This window comes from Pungitius pungitius, chromosome 15 (assembly GCF_949316345.1).
Source record: "Pungitius pungitius chromosome 15, fPunPun2.1, whole genome shotgun sequence".
Classification (NCBI taxonomy): Eukaryota; Metazoa; Chordata; class Actinopteri; order Perciformes; family Gasterosteidae; genus Pungitius; species Pungitius pungitius.
This window is the reverse complement of record NC_084914.1, coordinates 10,582,547-10,602,652: the sequence shown is the minus strand read 5'-3', so window position 1 is coordinate 10,602,652 and position 20,106 is coordinate 10,582,547. Positions and strand designations below refer to the sequence as shown.

Below are 20,106 nucleotides of genomic sequence, written 5' to 3'. Positions count from 1 at the left end.
GCTAAAATGTCTCCTGACAGTAACTAGATACTTAGGGTACAATCATGCATCATTTCTCTTGCATAGTGTTAGTTTCAATACCATTCCCAAAAAAACAATCGGTTGTTGGTGAGAAGCTGAGGATGTTTGATCAGAGAATAAGCAATGATGTTACTCAAACACACACACACACACACACACACACACACACACACACACACACACACACACACACACACACACACGTGACGGCATGGTTAGAAGAAGCAAATCCACACAGAGATAAAAGCTGTCCCAGAACACACTGTCACGCGTATTTACTTCTACAGTTTGCCCACTTCTATGGAGGACAAAAAATGACTTAAGTATAAATAAATAAATGTATGAATAAATACAGGGATAAATAAATAAATCCGTAAATATCCTGGAAATACAGAATACAGAAATGTATATATATATATTTAATTATGTTCTGTTTAGGTGTAAACTTATATTATTACATTCATGTATTTATTATTTTATATAAGCATTTATTTAATTAATACGTGTATTTATGCATTTATTCATACATTTATTCATTTATTTATTTATTTATACTTAAGTAAATGAAGAAATACAGAAATAAATAAATGTAGAAATACAGAAATGTATATATATATTTAATTATGTTCTGTTTAGGTGTAAACTTATATTATTACATTCATGTATTTATTATTTTATATAAGCATTTATTTAATTAATACGTGTATTTATGCATTTATTCATACATTTATTCATTTATTTATTTATTTATTTATACTTAAGTCATTTTTTGTCCTTCATACACTTGGTCTAAAATGATAACCTTTGGGGTCATTTTAAAAAATGGCATCTGGGACAACATGTACCTGTTTGCAAGATCACAAGATGTCAAACAATTACCATCATAAGGAGAGGAAGAGGAGGAGCTTAGAGAGGAAAGTCTCAGCTCATTCTTCTGGGGGAGTTTAAAGCAGGAGAGGAGACACAAATGCAGGGCACAAGGACCAAGAAAGGCAGGAAAGCCAAAGGTGATGAAGACACCAGGGATATCACAAAATACCACACTTATACACATAACACTGTGAGCTATGGGGTACGCACACATATACACATATCATTTATGATATCCTGGATATGATGGGGATGTTGGCTTACCTCTAAATTTGTCCTTGCTTTCTTCAGGACATCACGAGTCCTCGACACTGCACAACACAAGGACAAAGTGTGTGTGTGTGTATTGTATTACACGACACTTGAGCCCACAGAGGATAGCTCTGTGTCAACACATTATATGCTGCATGCAATAACAGGCAAACCACAGTAACACATATCAGCCTTTTAAACATTTGGATTTATAATTAATTGATTCAGTTTTCAGTTTTTTTTTCTTTCCTTTCACTTTTTCAGGCTGCGCACATTGCAGCGTAAGCAGAACTCGGTCGTGCTCGTCTTTGCCTGAGAATCACTGAGAGTTCTGCTTTGGGCAAGATTGCCTCCGTCTTTTTCACAAATACACACAAAGGCATAGAGACACTTACACTGGTTGACAATGAAGTGCTCCATGTTCTCCTTGGTGCGGCTGGTGCTCCTCAGTCTGTGAATCGTCCCCTTAAGGACATCGTCCTGCTCCGACATACGCAGTTTCAGCGACAAGATCTCCTCTTGCATGCACTGCTCCTACACACACACACACACACACACACACACACACACACACACACACACACACACACACACACACACACACACACACACACACACACACACACAGTGTCATGTTCCTACATTATTGTGAGTCTAATATAACGTCCTGCTGCTCACTGCAGGCCTATACTTTGAAGGTTGTAAAGATGAAAATGTGTCCCAAACCTTCTTGAGGTTTTGGATTGAGGGATTAGTGCTGGGCAGAGCTGCTCTCCAGAACATTCTCAGCAGGGACATGGCCTCCTCCAGGATCTGTCTCAGAGTCTTGGTGTTGGACAGCAGACTCTTCACACATCCGTAGCCCAGGACCTGCATGCAGACCTTGTTAGATACTTGTGTGATATTTATAGGTGTGCCTTGTTGTCATTGAAAATCGGTCTTAGACCTTTTGGCTCTTACCAGCTCACTACTTTGCTTCTGGTTGCCCTCCAGCAGTTGCGGCCCGAGGCAGGCCTGCAGGGTTGTCTCCATGCGCTGCACGAGGCTTTTTCCCTCCAGGACTTGCTGCTGGAGAGCACTGAAGTCATCCACATGACCGATGGCGTGGCGGCCATTACGGTTTGCAAATGATCCATCAGGGGCCTCCCCCTCCAGCTCGGAGTGAGGGTCAAGAGGGTCTGTTGGGGATAACACAATTTGGATAACATTTGGAATAAGGACTTTGAATGATATTATCATGTTTTTTTGGATTGCCACTGTATTGCAAGTTCAGAGGTTATATATCTATATAACTAACAATAATTGTATACATCATAGTGAATAAATACTATTATTATTGTTGTTACAGGGAAATCACACCACACATTCAAGACAGAGTTGCAAACATGCAGTGCAGATAAAATCACACCATTTGCAGTGCTGTGGCTGTCATCCAGGTCCGGGTAGGGAGGACCGGGAGATCCACAGTTAAACAGGCCGATGTCCCTGACCGGTGGAGACGGAGCTGGGTCTGTGGAGCACACAGACACACAAAGCAGACTTGGACACAGAGCAAACCACACCGCAGCACACTGGGCCTCACAAACTGCTAATGCGCTAACGCTGTGCGGCTCCTGGAAGCGGGCGTCTCACCGTGCAGCAGCTGTCGCCTGTAGAAGTTCTCTCTCTGAGGGCTGGCGGTGAGGGCGGCGAGGGAGGGCGTCCGAGGGGAGCCGACGCCCAGCTTCTGCTCCAGCTGCTTGTGGAGCTCCAGCTGTTTGAGGGCACTGTTCTCCTGGACGCTGTTCTGCAGCTGGGCCCGCAGGCTCCTCACCTCGGCGAGCAGCTCCCCCAGCTCCACCGGAAGACCTGGGAGCTCACACAGGAAGCCTGAAAATCACACGCACAATCACCGCAGAGTCTGACTGGGTCCTGCTTTAGTGGCCCCTTGGGGTTTGGAGGGTATTTATTTTAACTTGAATTACCTTTTTTTTAGTACTTGGGCCGATGTTAAAGCTTAAAAGAATAATCATTTTGTAGCACAGCATTTTTTTATCGGTTGTTTGAAACAATCAGAAATCAGAAAATAGGAGCAAAGTGCTTTTAGCCAATAAACATCCACCACGATGCCGTTCCTAAAACTATCACCAGATAGCGCCAACATACAGTGGAGTATATTCAGTCAAATAAGAATCAGAACCATTTATTCCCAAGTGTGCTGCACACAGGATGGTGAAATCGGTAAACATAAATAGACATTAAAAGACAAGCAAGAACCCAAGAGCAAAGAACAAGCAATGCTGTTGCACAATGGACAGGCCTTACCTTTGTTGGCCTTCGTGCTGGAACACACTCGATCGTACACTTGTAGTTCACTCTGCAGGGAGTGTATGAGCTCTCTGCTCTCACATAGCTGCTGTTGCAGTAGAGACACATCATGCTGGAGCCTGAGGATACATCACAGTATATTCAGTCAGCGCTTAGATGTGTACTCACACAGACAACAAATCAGTCTCACACACACACACACACCTGTTGGTTTTCTCCTGACTGGCCTGCCGCTCTTGCCTTAATATGTGTATCTGCTGTCCTTGCTCCTGGGTGTGGGCCTGAAGTCGTCTGAGCTCCTCTTTCCACTGCTCCGCCTCAAGCTCTGCTTGTTTCAGGCGGGCGCGTGCCGCAAACACCGCCTCCCGCAACTGCACCACCTCCTCACGAGTGTCTGAGGAAAGTGTTGAAAGAGTTCAAAATGGGAAAACATAAATATTCCTGAGGAAAATTATTTAAACTTGAATATGAAGTACCTGTGCTGGCCTGCAGGTGGGACTTTAGACCCAAGTTTTCTTCCTTCAGGACTCGGATCTCATTGGACAGTTGAGTGACAGTGTCCAGTCCCTGAATGTAGATGTTTGTTGGTGCCCCTGGAGAAAAGAAAAGTTGTATTTAATTCCCTACATATACCTAGACAAGTGGTAAAGTTGCAGCGATGGCTGCAATACCTCCATCCCGCCCGGTTGAGTTTAGTCTGTCTTCCAGCTGCTGCCGGAGCCTCTCATTGGTCCCGATGGACTCCTCCAGACGCTGTCGCAGACACCTCACCTCCCGCAGGTGCTCCTCTATCAAATTCACCCCTAGAGACAAAACAACGACAAAACGCTCATAACCATTTGACTCTTCGGAGTTTTTTTTTTTGCATATTGATTACTAACAGTCGAGAGTCACACCTGCGTAGCTGCTTCCTTGCTGGGGAGCCGATGATCCAGAGTAGCCTCCACCTCGCCGAGCCGTGTTTTCAACGTCCCACAAAGTGCGCCCCGTCACGAGGCCCGAGTCGGACTTTATCGAGCGGCCTTCGGGAATGCCACCCAGCAGGTACTGTTGACAGGCTGGATGGGATTGCTGGACGTGGGCACCCGGGGTGAGAGTGAACAGAGCCTTTCCATGGGGATCTGTGTAGCCTGCCACCAAACACACACACACAACACACACACACACACACACACACACAAGAGCAACATGTGTGTTAAAACACAACCCACAAGGCGACAGAGGTATGTAATTAATCTGCAAGCGAGATTGTTTCACATAGTGGCAGTTGTGTCCTTATTTACGGTTTTCACACATCACTCCCCCACACGCCCCTCCCCAACCAAGGCCCTCACCCCTGCTCTGCTCATTCATCAGTTTGTACAGCGAGTCCAGCTCTGGGCGAACAGCGATCACAGACAGGGCCCTGGGCCGAGGGTCAGAAATGACTTTGTTACCCCAGACGTCAGGGCCAGAGGGAAGAGAGTAGGGGACAGGCTCTTTGAAAAGGGCTGGAGGAGAATGACACGTGCAGAGCATGAAGGAGGAGGACAAAGAAGGTTTCGGGGTACTCTTGCAGATCAAAAACACCTGTAACACTCATACCTGCAAAGGACGGACTGGTCAAACTCACAGGGGCCGTGCAATGCATGTTGGGACAGCTGCTGGAGGACTTAAGGAAGCCACGAGGATGAAGGATAGGTGGATGGGCTAAATGAGGGGCATGGGAAAGTGAGAGGAGTTTCCTTGATATGGAGAGTTGGACCATGCGAGAAAAGACTTTACCTTCGTGTTCGGATCCTTGTCCTGGCTGCTCCAGCTCGTGCTCCTCATGATATTCTCTGGCGTCTAAATCGGAAGACAGCTCCAAGTCCTCATTGGTTCTGTACTCATCAGACACCAAGGACGTTCTGTCTGATTGGTCGGTGGTCTCAGAGAGGGCGTGGCAGCTGGACGGGGTCTCTGGACGCTGCTGCAGCTGCGTGTGCAGGGACTCGATGATTTTGTCTTTCTGCTGAAGCTCTTTGCTCAGCCTACGCGTGCACACAAGACAATCAACCATTACCGTTTGGATTGATAGCTACTAGTGAAGAACAACAGCTACTCGACATTACCTGACAGTTATTTTTTGTGCACGCTTAGATTAGTCCAAAAATAAATATATATATACATATACTGTATATTATGTAGCTCTACACAAGTTGCACATGATCATTCTTGAGTAAAGGAGGAGTGTAGAGATAAATGTGTGTGTATCTCCCTCTATGAAGTAACCCCCCTTACTGTTTCAGCTGCTGAAGCATTGTCTCCCTGTCTCTCTCCAACAGCATTCTAAGAAAAGCTGTCTCCCTTGCTTGTCCTCGAGCCGTAGCAAAAGACCACAGTGAGTTCTTGTAGATGGGACTGTCCTTGGAAATCATAAATTTCCACAGGGGAGCCATTACATCAATCCAGAAAGTCTTGAAGCTCTACAGCCTCTGCTGTCTTCTGACTCCTGTCACTTTTTAGTCTACCTTCTCAATAATACAAAAATCTAAAAAGAAATTGCATTAGCGGTCAATGCTGTTGCTCATGTCCAAATAGCAGAATTCCATAAATAAGGGACGGAGCATAGATCCAACAGTGTTCAGTCGAACAGGGCTCGACTGTATGTGGCAACAGCAGTAAAGGACAGTCCCACTGAGCCTCTTAAGCCCTGCTGGTGTGACACCTGTACTATAAGTCTATTCAGCGAAATCAACTTAAGGTTAAAGGATCCACGCTGGGGACTGCGTGTGGATTAACAGCAACCTTCTGTCTCCCTCTGCCATAAGGAGCCGCGTGGTGTGCCGCAGCCGGTCACATGACAAAGTAGACTAATCACTCGGACAGGAGAGTAAGTGCTCTGCGAATCGCTTTAAGGGAGGCCCACGCTGTTCAAGGCTGCAGGGGATTCTATTGATCAGTGTTTTATTGTTGCTGGTCAGATAAAAGCCTCTGAAGGCACTTTAGTGATCCGACTCACCTCAGGGCAAGCAACTCATGGCCCGTCTTGTCCTCATGGCTCTCTGCGCGGTCGCCTGCCGGAGAGAAACAGCACAACATTTGAGCCACAAGAACATATTTTCATGTTTTTCTGTGGGAAGATGTTTCTTACGTCCAGTGATCTTGGTGACCACTCTTTGTGCCAGGGCAGAGTTCTGTGCCAACTGCTCTCTGAAGCTCTGACCCATGTAGTAATCAATGTCGTTGGCCCGCAGCAGCTCCTCGAAGGCCTGCGAGTAGTACAGAATATAAGTATGTGTGGGAATTCTACTACTTCATATTATTTCTACCTTTTGGAAATATTTAGGAATACAATGTGGTTTAATCATGCCACTAGTTAGTCATTGCGGAAGGGTTTGGGGCACCTTGGTGGTATCACCCAGGTGCTGGGTGAGGATGTGGCAGACTCCTTGGCCCTCTTTCATCCTCTGCCTCAGGTGGGACAGCTCGCGGGCTTGTGCCTGAATCAGGGAGTTGTATTTCCTGTGGGAGGGAGTGAGAAGAAGAACCGCGGGAACAGATAAGAGGGCCGTGAGTCGGGTCATCGCGTTATCTTCGGTCATCTGAACAGCGGCCGCCTTCTTTAACCACGGCCTTTCTGTCTCATCTGTCTCTGTCCTCTCACCCGGGCCAGGTGGCACATTTCCCCTCCTCTGCTTGGATTTTGTCTTCCAGTCTAGAGCTCTTGAGTTGCGCCTCCAGTGACGCAACCCGAGCCATCAGTTCTTTCAGCTCCCTGCTGGGTTTGGGCCCCGACAGAATGCCCTGAGTGTCCGACATCCAGCCCTCATCCTCCTCCACACCGCTGGGGGCCGGGGATGTCTCAAAGGCCCAGTTTACCTAAAATATGAGGATAGAATGGAAAAGTAAAACCTCATGAAGGTGCATCATTATTGACCGAACCCAAAGCAGAGCCAGAGATTCGGGGCAGCTGGTGAATGCTACAGTACCTTGCGTGGCGTTCGCTCCAGGCTGGAGGCGTAGTCGCTGGTGGTGGACAGAGAGCGGACGCGTAGCTGCAGCCCACGGATCACCTTGTGGCAGCGGGTTAGCTGTGAGCGGAGATCCTGGACCAGTGGCTGCAGAGAGGCGGACTCGTCCTCCATCTCGCCCGCGTTACAGCTGCCGGCGTACCAGCTGCCGCCAGCACCCTCATAGTCCTGTTGATGGGACAGCGACGTGCACATCTCCAGGTCATCAAACTCTGAAGGAGGGGGAGGCGAGGAGACACATTGATTCATGATTAATGCGGATCAGTGAGAGGACATTTTACAGGAGAGGAGGACATTTGGACTGGGTCTGCCTGTTACCTGGGCTGCTGGCGTCTTCTCTCTCGGCTTCGTTCTCACTGCGACCACAAGTCTCATAACCCAGATCCTGGAGATCCACCTGCACCTGCTTACTGGCCTGCTGGACGGATGTCTCGGCTGCAGAGACATGAGCAAGAAAGGACTAGAATCGTGTACTTGTACCTTTGAGCGTATTGAGTACGTCCTTTTATGTGTCTAATGCGTTCCTCGGTAGATGTTCCTGAGTGCGACTCACTGAGCAGATCCCGGTAGTCCTTCAGTTGTTCAGCCTGAGCGTGGACCGTGGCTTCCGACACCATCAGCCTTTCCCGCAGCTCCCCGTTCTCCTGGTGGCTCAGAGCCAGATCGGAGCTCAGGCGGGCCGCCTGCTCTTGAAGGCCCTCTTCTGTGTCCTGCCAGAGCGCCCCCTCCTCGCTGCGGGCCCCGACAGGCTCCGCCTCCTGCAAAGGCAACGCGCTTAAGCAACTCTGACAAGAGAGGACATCGTGTCCATTTCATCATGCAAACATATATGAGACGTTGTTGGGAAAGTTTGATTTCTGTTAAGCAAAGAAGGTGTTACCGTCGCAGGCTGGTGTGTGTGATGATGATGGGACCTCAGGGACGGTGGGCTCTTGCAGAGCCTCTTCCCTCGCTGGTCACTCAGACCAGCACACGGATGACCTCGCTTTCCCACCAGCAACAGAGATGTTTCCTCCTCTCCATCTTCTTCCTCGATATCTCCTTCCTCTTCTAGCTCCTTTTCCTGATTCAAACCCCTGTGATTCCTCTCCGGGTTTGTCCTCGATCCCACAAATCCAGCTTGTCCTCTGGTTTCTTTCAAAGCCTGGTTCTCCTGCTGCAACCTCTGCAGTGCACTCCTAGAGGAACAAGGAAGGGGGACGAATAAAGTTAGGCCCCTCCCCTATACAGCTTAGAGAATCAAAACACAATGTCTGCAGATGATCTCTGAGACAAATGCGCACCTCATGTGAGCCACTGAGGTGTATCCGTCCTTCTCCAGCTGTAACCTTATTTCTTTAAGCTGGCCTTCAAGGGTTTTTCTTGCTTCCTCAAGTTGCTTTGAATCAGCGTCAGCTCCACGAGCCTTAACAGGGGATGGCGTTTGTTATTGTGCTATCATTTAAGCCATTAAGGGAAAGGGTTCAATAATAAAGCATAAATATATGGTTGCAAACTGCCGGGCTCTAAAGGGATTCAACAGCTAAACGTAAATAGAGGTATTCTACCTGAAGGGAGGCCAAACTTCTGGCCGTCACTTTATCATCATCCTCCTCTATGCTGTCCGTAAACTCGTCACTGCTGCCGTCTTCATCGCCTCCTTCGTCCTCCTCTTCCTCCTCCCTTTCTTCGTCTGTGCTGAGCTCTGAAAAAAAACAACAAACATTTAAAACATCCACTTGCTTTTATCTTTTCTGTTGATTCTTTTTACTCTTGATTTGTATATCGTCTCTCCCTCCAGCTTCCACTTTCTATCCCATTCGTTCCAGAACTTCTGTCTATAAGCTGAATCACTGCTTTGTCATGGGACTAAAGGGAAATGTTGTGTCATACTCTGCCTGCCAGCCAAAAACACACTTAAGGCAGTGCCACCCAGGACCAGAGTGCATGTGTGTGTGTGTGTGTTTATGAGAAAATGAAAGAAATGTAATTAATTTTCATTCATTCGTATTACCTTATATGAAGGGTTTAGTGATTTTTGTGTCAAAATGACATAAGCCTGCAGCTGTTTTGTGTTAAAATATTGTACACACACACACACACACACACACACACAGGGCGCAGAGGCTCAGTGAAAAAATGCTCAGCTGGTATTTCAAAGGAAAATTGTTCTACATAATAGAGCCTTATGATACACAACAGACACACACGTCTCACACACAGTGTGTAGATGTGAAACTTGTGTAAAGGTCTGTATCTACGGTCGCTTATTACATTTTCTGGAACTTATTATGGGATTAGTTCATAGATAAAGTTCAAAGCCACAGAATATGACTCTAAATCAAGTTTCAAAGTAAAATGTCATGTTTGTGGTGCGAGTAGGAGAGCAGGAAGTTCTTGCTCATGGAGCGAGGTGCTGGGTTATTATAGATTGAACAATGTGCTCTGTAAGCTGAGCTGGTGTTTAACGCCCTGGCTGCACATATTGTCACCACTCTACAAGATAGAAATATAGAAAGGGGCACTCCTTGAAACCGTCAATGTTGTTGGGTGTATTTGTCAGCTAATGAAATCATGGATGTTGACTTAAAGGTTCACATGAGCTTCCCTTAGTTTGTGAATTAGTCTTTTTAGTGTTGTGAATGTCTCACTTGGCATTACAGCAGAACAGCCATGCAAACATGGAAACCACAATAGCATGCATGAGGCATAAAGAAAAAAAAAACTAATTTGAGTTCAAAACGTCAGTAACACACATTATAGTTTTACTCTTATATTTGAGGACTGGATTATCTACAGAAATCCAGAAATTTCTGACCATATTTAAATTTGTAGCTTTAAAACACAATGATAAGACATGTATTCTATATGTGATAAACACATTAAGAGGCTGAGGATGACATTGTGCTTCAGACAGATAAAACAAACAGTGGGTTGAGCTCTGAGGATAGAACAAAGGTAGATAAAGGACTAGGTGGGAGGTTTGAAATTTGGGATTCTATTGAGACAAATTCCCAATTAAACACACCAAACAGAAGTGCTTTTGACAAAAAGACAGCACATTTTTATTACTGTTGCAGTATAAATACAAAAAAAAAATTGTTGACAAGGATTCCATCTCTGAGGCAAGATGAGAGATCAGCACAAATCCCAAAGAAATGTATTCTACCTAATATAAATATTAAAGGGAATGTATTATTTACGCTATTCACATTACATCTGTTTTACAGATCAGCAAGTACAGTTACTCGTTTATGATATTTTCCTGCATTTTATTATATTTTCCTGCATTTTTTTATACTTTATAAGTTCAACCACCAGACTAACTAAAAACAACACATATAAACTACCAAGACGCTACTTTAAATATATGAGTGTGCACGCAGCACCTTATCTCCAATACGGTTGACCTCACGTTTTGTTTCTATCTGTCAGATTAAAACATTACAGAGCAGGAAAAACTATGAGAGCAATCCAAGGTTTAGCTGAACTAAAGGAAACTACGCTGCCATTTTTGGGGATTTGTATCTTTGGCCTTGTTTAGGTGGGTACATCCTGTTCACAAACAGATCATATAAAAACAAATGATGGATGGTGAGGCGTTCCCCTGTAAGGCGTCAGCTTCCACAAGACGTAACTTCACTGACAGTAAGGCTGGATGAGAGACTGTCGAATTGGCAACACAGAACAATCGCACTGCAAAGCGAAACGTGATACAAAAACATATTTACACCACACACATAATAATAAATAAGACTCTGGGTCGCACGTCCCACCGTTGAGGTTAATCTGCGCAGGCTTAAAAGCATTTTTTATGTACATGACCATCAGTGGCTACCAACAGCTCCATGTCACATAAAGAGTGTCACTCAGCATTGCTGTGGTCAGACAGAGCGTTAGTGACGGAGCCCATCCCCACCTCCAAAGTCAGGCTGCTTTTTAGCTGCCCGATCCAGCATCAGGGCCATGTTACGGGTCCTCGCCAGGACCTCCTCCAGCTGTCTGCGCAGCGCCTGAACCGTGTCAAGCTCGGTGTGGAGGGCCTGGATCTGCTCAGCGCTGAGGAAAAGCAAAATGGGGTTTAAAGCCACAACAAAAAGAGAAAGCAAACTGTATCCACAGGAAACTGGTCCGACCGCAAGACCCCCGTGTGCAGCTCCCCTACCTGTCACTCTTGGTGTGAATGTGTGTGAGACTTTGGTATAATCTCTTCTCCGCCCTCAGGGCATCGTTCAGCTTGTTGTACTCTGACACAAGCTGCTCCAGCACACACTGAATCACGGTGGCGGGCGAGGTTGATGGGATACGTAACAAATCGTTGTTATTAAGCATCACAAAAACAGCCAAACACAGTCTTATTGGTTGAGAATGAAGAAACCCCCTACTTGGTGATCGGTGCTGTCCTTATTGTCCTGCTGGCGAGCCAAAGACAACCGCAGAGCAGAGAGCTCCTTCTGCAGGGAGAGCACGCAAACATATGACGTGTGAGTGGAGGGGGGGGGTTTTGTCTTTATGTTATTATCAGTGTCCACACACATACCTGAGCCTCCCGATCTTTCCTCAGCACCAGCTGCAGCTCTTCCTGGAGAGCCCTCATCTCTGCCTCACTGTCCTTAGAGGACGGCTGCATGGCCTCCTCCTGGCCCTGCACCAGCTCCTGGCGAAGCAAGTATACCGTGAAGATCAGGTCTGCGGGAGGAAGCCCGGGGGAAAACAGCGGTCGCAGGTCAACACGTACCTTGATGAAGGCGTCTTTCTCTTTCAGCAGACTGCGCAGGTGCTCCGCCTCTCCCCCCACTTCTCGCTCCTTGTCCCGCTTCAGAGCGCACAGCTCTTGCTCTCCGCAGAACAGCTGTCGGCGCAGCTCCTGCAGCTGACCGGTCCGCTCGCTAATCACAAGGGAGAGCCTGTGGGAGTAGTCCTGCACGGGGGGGAACGAAGAGGTTGAAAGACGTTTGCCGTGCGCAGTCGCCTTCTCGTCACCACGCCAGCAACAGGACTTACCTGCAGATACTGATCTTTGGAGCCCAGCGTGTCGAGCATCTCCTGGACCTGGGCTTGGTGTTCGCTGGACTGGCGGCTGCGATCCGATATCAGTTCCTGGAAGAGTTTCTCTTTCAGCGCAAGCCGAGCCTTCAACTCCTCCACGACCTCAGTGGGACCCGCCTGAACTCTGGCAACGAGGGTCGCCGTCAGATCCTGTCAAACCAAAACACACAAAACTAAATTCACCCCAAAAAGGCCTGTGTCAACACACCTGTTGTATCCGTATTTATCTGGTAAACAAGTCGCACAGGTTTCTCTTCGTGGACTGGTTTGTAAAACATCATAACAAACAACGGCCTTGCCATAACTATGAGGGCAAAAGAAACGCGTGTGCATGCGGGTGGGTGAGCTACCTGTGCCTCCAGGCTGTGCGACTGTAGAGCTGCCTGTAGCTGGCTTATGATGGCGTCTTTCTCTCGCAGGGTGTTTCTCTCCTTCTCCTCGCTCTGCTGCTTCAGCCACTGGAGGTTCCTGTAGGCCTCTGCCGCCTGTTCCAGCTCCAGCTCTTTGCCGCGGACCAGGGCGTCCAGACTCTGACCGACACAACCACAGGAACTTATATATATACACATCAGAAAAAGAAGAAAAAAAATTCAGTTTTGCTTTTGAATGGTTTCTTTCCAAGGTTTGTACCGTGATGGTCTCCTCGTTGTTGGACAGAATGCTGCGGAGTCTCTCCAGGTCCCGCTCCTTCTCCCTGAGGGCCAGCTGCAGCCTCCTCACTTGGCCCTCGCGCTCCTCCACACAGCGGAACTTGTCATCGATGGAGCGCTGCAGATGGCGGAAGCGAGAGAAAGATCTCACTGCTGCTATTCTGGGCACCCCGAACTGTGATATTCATCATGTTTGCAGCAGAAAAGCTCCTGTTCCTTACACACGAATTTCATGAGTCAGGGTATGAAAGTAAAAATGTTGTTATAAAACACCACCAGAATCTGATAGTTAAGAAACATTGTTAACCAATTCTGTAGTGTTGCAACAGAAATTGACACGATAAGATAATAGGGATGTTTTCCCTCCTGCTACTCCTTAATAATTCCCATCCAGATATTTTTCATTAGTTGTGACATTTTTTGCTGACCCACTAATTTGGGGGAAACTTTGTTTCTTCCCATTCTCTCCAATCCAAGACTCACATTACTCACACTGTGTACGTTACCATGATTCACAAGGAACACAATTGGGGCTCCTTGTGCCATTTCTACAAAGCTGCCATCAACTAATGCCCTTGGTGTGTACATGATTATGTGGGAGTTTTACCTCCAGAGCCCTGTCTCTGTCCTTAATACGCTCTTTAAGTTTCTCCAGCAGGGCGTCTCTGGGTTTGGAGCTTCCTGTTGAATCCAACATCTCCGAGTACTCCTACAGACACAAAGATTTCAAGCCAGGATCGGAAATCTGTGCACGCGTGTGCATTTATGCCGCTGCGTGCTGCATGCAGTGCTTACCTGTAGCTGTTGCTCCTTGTCCTGCAGAGAGTGTTTGAGCTGCGTGATGCTCATCTCTTTCTCCTGCACCACAGTGTGTCTCTCCGCCTCGGCCTCCTTCAGAGCTGCTTCTTTAGCCTGAAGCTCGGAGCGGGTTTTCTGAAGGGCAGAACGCAGGTGCTGCGGCACGGAGACGGGGGGAGGTTAGACGCCGCGTCTTTTGGACTTGTTTCACACAGACATCCACAAACGCACTAACCTGGTTGTGCTTCTCAGTGACCTCCCTGTGCTGCTGCACCTCTTGCAGATCACAGTTGAGCCTGTCCTTGAACCTCGACAGGTCGTCTCCTTGCCTCTGGCTTTGTCTCAGGCTCCTCTGGCTGGCCTCCAGCTCCAGCCCGAGGGAGAACAAGGCGCTTTGCACCCCCACCAGCTCGCCCTGCAGCTTGGCAAGCATCACAGACTCGCTGACCCCTTCTGGTGCCTAGAAGAAGGACCAGATCAAAGTCAGCGTGTCACGCCTGGAGATGAGGTTCCTCGCTATCCATAAAGAAGGGTCAGTTTTCAGCCTCACCTTAGATTGAGCCAGCTGGTTGCGGTGGACCATTTCCCTCAGCTTACACAGCGTGGAGTTCTGCCCCACCATCAGCTGGTACAGCTCCTGGGCCTTGATGCAGGACAGATTGTGTGTATGAGCTTCTCGCGAACGCAGGCGTCACTTCACACAGGTCGACAACAGAGATTGACACGCACCTCACTGTCTTTGGTGCTGAAGGACTCGGTGAGGACCTGAATGGTTCTTTCCTGACTCTGTGCAGCCTGGCGAATTGAACGCAGCTCACACTCCATCTCGTTCAGCTTCTCCTGCAGCTTCTAAAAAGGGGGACGCAGGTGAGACTGTGGTCATCCGGGATGAGAGATGGATTCATCAGAAACGGTGAACTTCAAAAAGGGGCCCACCATATTGTTGGCCTCGCTCTCGTGGATCTTAGCCTGCAGGGATTGGACCTGAAGCTGGGCCTTCTGCAGCTCGCTGACACATTGACCGGCTGCACACTCGTACTGGTTGAGTTGACTCTGCTGCTCCTCGACGAGGCTCTGCAAGGGTGCGAATAAGGTGACAGTATTTTAAAAGCCACTTGCATTATTTTATGACCAAAACAAGCAGCTGGAAGTTCATTTTTGTCGTGTTGAATCTGTAAAAACACGTTATTATTGTATCTTGTAAATGCTGTGATGGGGGGGGGGGGGGGGGGGGAGCGCCCCTGAAGCTGTGGGAGTGTCTTGCATGCATGAGTTATCACGAGTGTTTTCTGTGGACGATCATCTTTACATAACCCGGTTTCCACCTTTCACTTACTTGAGGAAAGAGGTTATTTCGACATACAGACTTGTACTTTCACCAAGATCAAGTCGCAGTTTGTAGCCAGAGACTAAATTTTTTCTAATAGAAATGATTACATCAAGTTATCATTTCAATAGGGCTATTATACCAACCGAGAGGATGCGATGGTCTGACATCACTTTGCCTCAAGGGCTCTTTGTAAAAATAGGCCAGTAGTGTAGTCACTCTGTCTTAATGTCTCCCCACATCTAACCTACTTCAGCCATGGCTCCATAATCCCAGAGGCACCAACCTTTAAAACCTATTGTTTGGAGAAATTTTCACGTATTTGATGAGAAAATCTTAGTTTGTAACTTCAAAAATTGGTAATTTGTCTGCATCGCTGTTGTTGTGTGCCTTTACTATTCAATATTTGCGTTTTTTTCCCCTATTGACATGACTAATGACCTTTTTGAGTGAAGACACGCACACATTAGGTAATTAGGGCATGTCGGATGTAACTGCTTACTCTAACTAGACTGCTCATGTAATGCACGCACACGCACACACACACACAAATATACACACACTGCATCCTCCTGGGTAAAAGCTTGTTGGAGAAGCTTTAAGGAGGTTTTAGTGACTGTCAGTGGGATTATGATGCTAATTGGGTATTAAAAAAAAACGGTGGTGCGAGTACTCGCTTTGTGATCTGCTGCAGAATCAGCACATTTGCAGTAGTCGGGCAAACACAGTACCCCTTGATTTGTTATCATACTGCAGTAGTAAAATCTCTGCGAACAGCACCATCCTCGTTGCGGTTTTATACCTGGTGAGGACGCGGTGGAGGATACTCTCTATACAAATCATCCAACAAATCCTCCATGTAAGGAAGGTTTGGATCCTGATCAACCAGTCTGATCAGAGGAGTCTCCACCTCCGGTGTGGGCATGTGGTTGTCTCCTTCTCCCTCTGGAGCTCCATAAGACACACCCAGAACGGGATCAGGGAATCGAGGGATCGAGCCTCCATTAGTAGCGCTCCGTCTGAGCAGCACTGGCAGCCTGCTCCCCTTACAGCTCAACACTGGCCGGTAGACGGCACAGCTCTGCAGCAAACAGAGGGCCATGGAGAGGCCGGGTCCAGGTGAGGCTCGGCCATGCGTGGCTCCCATGTGCTCCTCGGAGAGGGAGTCGGACATCCGGTCATCTAGGAGTTCCCTGGGGGACCTCAGCCGCCCGTCTGCTATAGCCGCAGGCTGAATATACTCCTCCAAGGATGCTACAGAGGGGCTGGAGCTGGCTCGTCCAGCCAGTGTGCGATCACTATCTGATGACCGCGAGGGCTCCTGAGAATCAGGGACCAGAGTTAAAGAGGAAGGTGGTTCTTCAGAATCCTCCACATTATTCTTTTCTCCATCTCCATCACCATCACCTCCTCCTCCACCTCCTCCGGTCACACTCCCTCCAACAACACTGGCCGAATATCTGGATGACGGCCCGCAGGAAATACTCCGTGCCAGTTTCCTGGGCACCTTACAAACAGCTTCATAGTCAGAGTCCGCCACCCGCCAGTAGGAACAACCCCGACACTTCCTGGGAGTGCTGGGAACGCAACGGTGTGAGCCTGCAACTGTAACCTCCGACTCCGGACCAGCAGAACCCTGAGGGTGGTGGTGGTGGTGGTGGGGTTGACAGTCCAGACCGTCATCGGCCCAGGACTCGTACAAAGAGTAGACCAGATCGTCTTGTAGCAGGGCACAGTACTTGGCATGAGTGAGACCAGAAATGTCAACCATTCCGTCTCCCGGTCCATCATTCCCTCCAGGTAACGTCACCGCATCCTCTTCGGCGTTAGTTTTCCGGAAGAGCCCACTGATGCACTGCCTCAGCCGGTGTTTCTCTTGCAGGAGACGCTGCAACCTCTCGATGGACAGGGCCTCCACGCGGGCTATGACCGTGTCGAAGCGGTACATGCGGTCCAGCATGAAGGTGCACTTTGAGCAGGCGAACTCTCCTCTGCCGTCCCGGGTCAGCTCTCGCCCGACAGCGTGAGACAGCAGCACCTGCAGGTTGAGCTTGTGGGTGGGATGGAAGATCCATCGCCGCTGGTTACCACAGAGCTCCCGTCCACAGATGCGACACGCTTCCTTCATCTTGAGATCGAGCATGCCACAGGTTCGTATCTATCCTTGTTCACTGTAACATGAGGACACCCAAACCCGTATTGTGGTGAATTGTATCCGTTGGGCACGCAAAAAAAAGCACCAAGGTGTCACCTGCATGGAATGAACTGTGCTTTTAGAGTACAATAAAAGCAGGGAAATAGCGCACAGCTCCTTCTGACATCAGTCCTGGCAGTGGCATTGAATTCGAAGCCTTAAAATAAACGAAACGAGGTAGACAAGGTGAAGCAATATGCTTTTTGGAGAACGGTTGCACGTGTCATGAATGTCCATCAGCCCAGGATCGCCATTCATTGGCTGCAGGTGGAGGTGCATCGGGAATATGGCGCACATTCACTCGCAGGGACTCCCAGTGACGCCATGTGAATGTCTCGTCAATCAGATGCAGTATTTATGTGGACATCGTCCTCGCCCTATCGCCAAACCGCTGCTGCGCATATCCCGCACACACCGGCCGCGCGACATCCGGTTGTTAACGACCGGCGATCGGTACGAATCCGGACACGGACACGGAGCGGTAATTAGCGTCCCGGGACGGTCCTCCGAGTCTTTCTCCGGTGTGTGCTTCTGGCCCGGTGCTTCGTACGGTCGGAGATCCTCCGGGCTGCTAACGATGTGGCTGCCTGAATAAGACCTGCAGCGGCGGAGCATACCATCAAGAGACCGCGAGGGGGGGCACGATGAAGTCATACGGAGAAGCCCACGGTGTGTTAACCATTCAGTCACAATTTAGATTCTAAGTGGCCCTTTTTTATTTTATTTTGAAGCACATAAACCCAGCGAATGCTAGCTCCATTTGGGAGTTTATTGTGAAAGAGACAGAACGAGGTTTCCCCCCCGGGAGTCTGTTCCATCCTCCTGCCCGGTTTACTCCGTTCGCCCGACTAAACACGTGAAATGCTCCTCAGCGCGGATACCCTGCGAAATATATATAGTATATCAAATAGCAGTCACACTCGATTCTACTCTGTTTCTTTATTGCGAAGCCATAGCATGTTTGCAATGCAATTCAAGTAAAAATCATTCGTATAGGATATTATATATTACCGAATAATAATTCTGTTGAAGGTGTAATATTATTAATTATTATGATAAATAGGTGTGCAGTATTAATAGTACTGTTTTATGTAATAAGATGAGACATTATATTCTCTGTTTTCTATCCTTTCTGTCCACTGATAGCAGTAGAATTAGGCATTTTAGGACACAAGAGTGGGTTGCACTCATACAGACCCATGATATTATAAAAAGGCATCACAGTGAATGAATGCTGAATTAAAATAACCTGTCTTAGTTGAGTTGCTAACTATAACTAACATACTACTGAACTCACTAAATACTACAGTAAGAGTACAATCTCACTGCTTTGTTGGCTTTAGTCTTTCAATGGAGCCCTCATCCAACCAGCGTAATTTATGTCAATACATGATATTTCCTCAAGATTAGTGTTATTTTTATTTCTTGTTGCCATGGAGCAGTTCTCTTCAATGATTTGACTATGATTACCAAACAAGGTCTAGTCTCATGCTTTTGATCGTGCATCACTGCAGTGACCACAATTTATGTTTTTCCCGGGAGATAACAAGCAGATGGTCACGCTTTCACGCTGTGACTTCATCGTAGTTGCAATGAAGAAGAACCCCCTGTCGACCGCCAATGTGCTCAAAGCGGTTCTGTTACTTCTGATTGTTGATTTGTCTGATGGTTTGCAATTACATTTTTGGTCCTGAATCATTTGATCTTAATCAGGTGAATTTGCCCAAATGAGGCTGCAGAAAGCCCACAACACGTGGGAGAACAATACAGCTGAAAACACTGGGCTTATGATATTTCTTCTCATTGATCTAAGTAATCTAAGCAAATGTATAAATTATTTAGTTGTTTACAGGGTTCAATTAACTACAACATTTCACCTGGGAAATGATTCTCTTTAGAGGTTTCAGATGATATGTCTTGGCTCTTCCTCTCTCTTCAGGAAATAGATTGCATCTAAATGGCTGTGGAGTCTGGGGAACTAATTAGGAGCTCTTATTGCGAGCGCCTGTAGGAAACTACTCCACTTGATATCGGGGGTTGGGGGCGCAGAGCACTCAAAGGTCAACCTGACCCATCGACGGCACGGCCGAAACCAGAGCCGCTGAACTGCTAACCAGCGAGGTGCCAGTTTGCACGCACATGTGAAGGAAAGCACCTCATGGGAATGTGTACACATGCACACACACACACACACACACACGTACACCAGACACTCGCCACTGATCCTCAACTGATCTATGTACTTGATGAGAGTTCTGCTGGATGAACAGTTTCTGCTGTAAAAAACAAGTTGCTAATAAGTATAACTGGGCCACATTTAGATGATGATGATTTGACATGATTTACTTGCAGTAAGAAGCTACTACATACGGCAAATGATTTTGGTTTAAGCCATATTCGACCTGCATCAGTGTTCCCCTAAAATTTTTCAAATGAAAAAAATGATGTTTAACAATGTATTGGATAATATGATGTCATTGTGTTTTATATTTTCTTCATTCTCTATGCTGTCTGCTTTGTAACAACCAACACATAACTGCCACCTCCTTTATTGTCAAAAAACAAACACCCTCCCCTTGCAGTGATCATATTAAGGCTGTGTTGATATTTAAACACACAATATCTTGCACATCATATAAACATCACTAGTCACACTATAAGACA

At 47.4% G+C, this 20,106-nt stretch overlaps 1 protein-coding gene across 4 annotated transcripts in view; it reads right to left on the bottom strand.

Moving 5' to 3' along the window:
- LOC119209825 (myomegalin-like) overlaps positions 1–20,106 on the bottom strand; it is a 36,397-nt gene that overhangs the window by 3,046 nt on the left and 13,245 nt on the right. The window contains exons 1-40 of one of the 4 annotated variants that reach the window (XM_037459416.2): positions 16,051–18,024; positions 14,858–14,995; positions 14,651–14,770; positions 14,472–14,564; positions 14,157–14,381; positions 13,919–14,077; positions 13,731–13,832; positions 13,104–13,241; positions 12,824–13,003; positions 12,429–12,623; positions 12,163–12,345; positions 11,965–12,081; positions 11,810–11,878; positions 11,590–11,696; positions 11,344–11,483; positions 8,993–9,129; positions 8,729–8,850; positions 8,326–8,623; positions 7,999–8,203; positions 7,764–7,880; positions 7,404–7,657; positions 7,079–7,293; positions 6,819–6,936; positions 6,566–6,683; positions 6,434–6,488; positions 5,215–5,462; positions 5,035–5,139; positions 4,785–4,940; positions 4,347–4,580; positions 4,122–4,253; positions 3,927–4,043; positions 3,655–3,844; positions 3,448–3,569; positions 2,776–3,012; positions 2,552–2,653; positions 2,104–2,321; positions 1,870–2,013; positions 1,539–1,677; positions 1,156–1,202; positions 901–955 (exon numbers count right to left, since the gene is read on the bottom strand). In XM_037459416.2, coding sequence (XP_037315313.2) covers positions 901–955; positions 1,156–1,202; positions 1,539–1,677; positions 1,870–2,013; positions 2,104–2,321; positions 2,552–2,653; positions 2,776–3,012; positions 3,448–3,569; positions 3,655–3,844; positions 3,927–4,043; positions 4,122–4,253; positions 4,347–4,580; positions 4,785–4,940; positions 5,035–5,139; positions 5,215–5,462; positions 6,434–6,488; positions 6,566–6,683; positions 6,819–6,936; positions 7,079–7,293; positions 7,404–7,657; positions 7,764–7,880; positions 7,999–8,203; positions 8,326–8,623; positions 8,729–8,850; positions 8,993–9,129; positions 11,344–11,483; positions 11,590–11,696; positions 11,810–11,878; positions 11,965–12,081; positions 12,163–12,345; positions 12,429–12,623; positions 12,824–13,003; positions 13,104–13,241; positions 13,731–13,832; positions 13,919–14,077; positions 14,157–14,381; positions 14,472–14,564; positions 14,651–14,770; positions 14,858–14,995; positions 16,051–17,391 — 7,192 coding nt within the window. In that variant the 5' untranslated portion in view covers positions 17,392–18,024. Of the gene's footprint in view, positions 1–900; positions 956–1,155; positions 1,203–1,538; positions 1,678–1,869; positions 2,014–2,103; positions 2,322–2,551; positions 2,654–2,775; positions 3,013–3,447; positions 3,570–3,654; positions 3,845–3,926; positions 4,044–4,121; positions 4,254–4,346; positions 4,581–4,784; positions 4,941–5,034; positions 5,140–5,214; positions 5,463–6,433; positions 6,489–6,565; positions 6,684–6,818; positions 6,937–7,078; positions 7,294–7,403; positions 7,658–7,763; positions 7,881–7,998; positions 8,204–8,325; positions 8,624–8,728; positions 8,851–8,992; positions 9,130–11,343; positions 11,484–11,589; positions 11,697–11,809; positions 11,879–11,964; positions 12,082–12,162; positions 12,346–12,428; positions 12,624–12,823; positions 13,004–13,103; positions 13,242–13,730; positions 13,833–13,918; positions 14,078–14,156; positions 14,382–14,471; positions 14,565–14,650; positions 14,771–14,857; positions 14,996–16,050; positions 18,025–20,106 lie in introns of those variants that run through there. The other 3 variants (XM_037459420.2, XM_037459418.2, XM_037459419.2) reach the window with 3 other exon arrangements.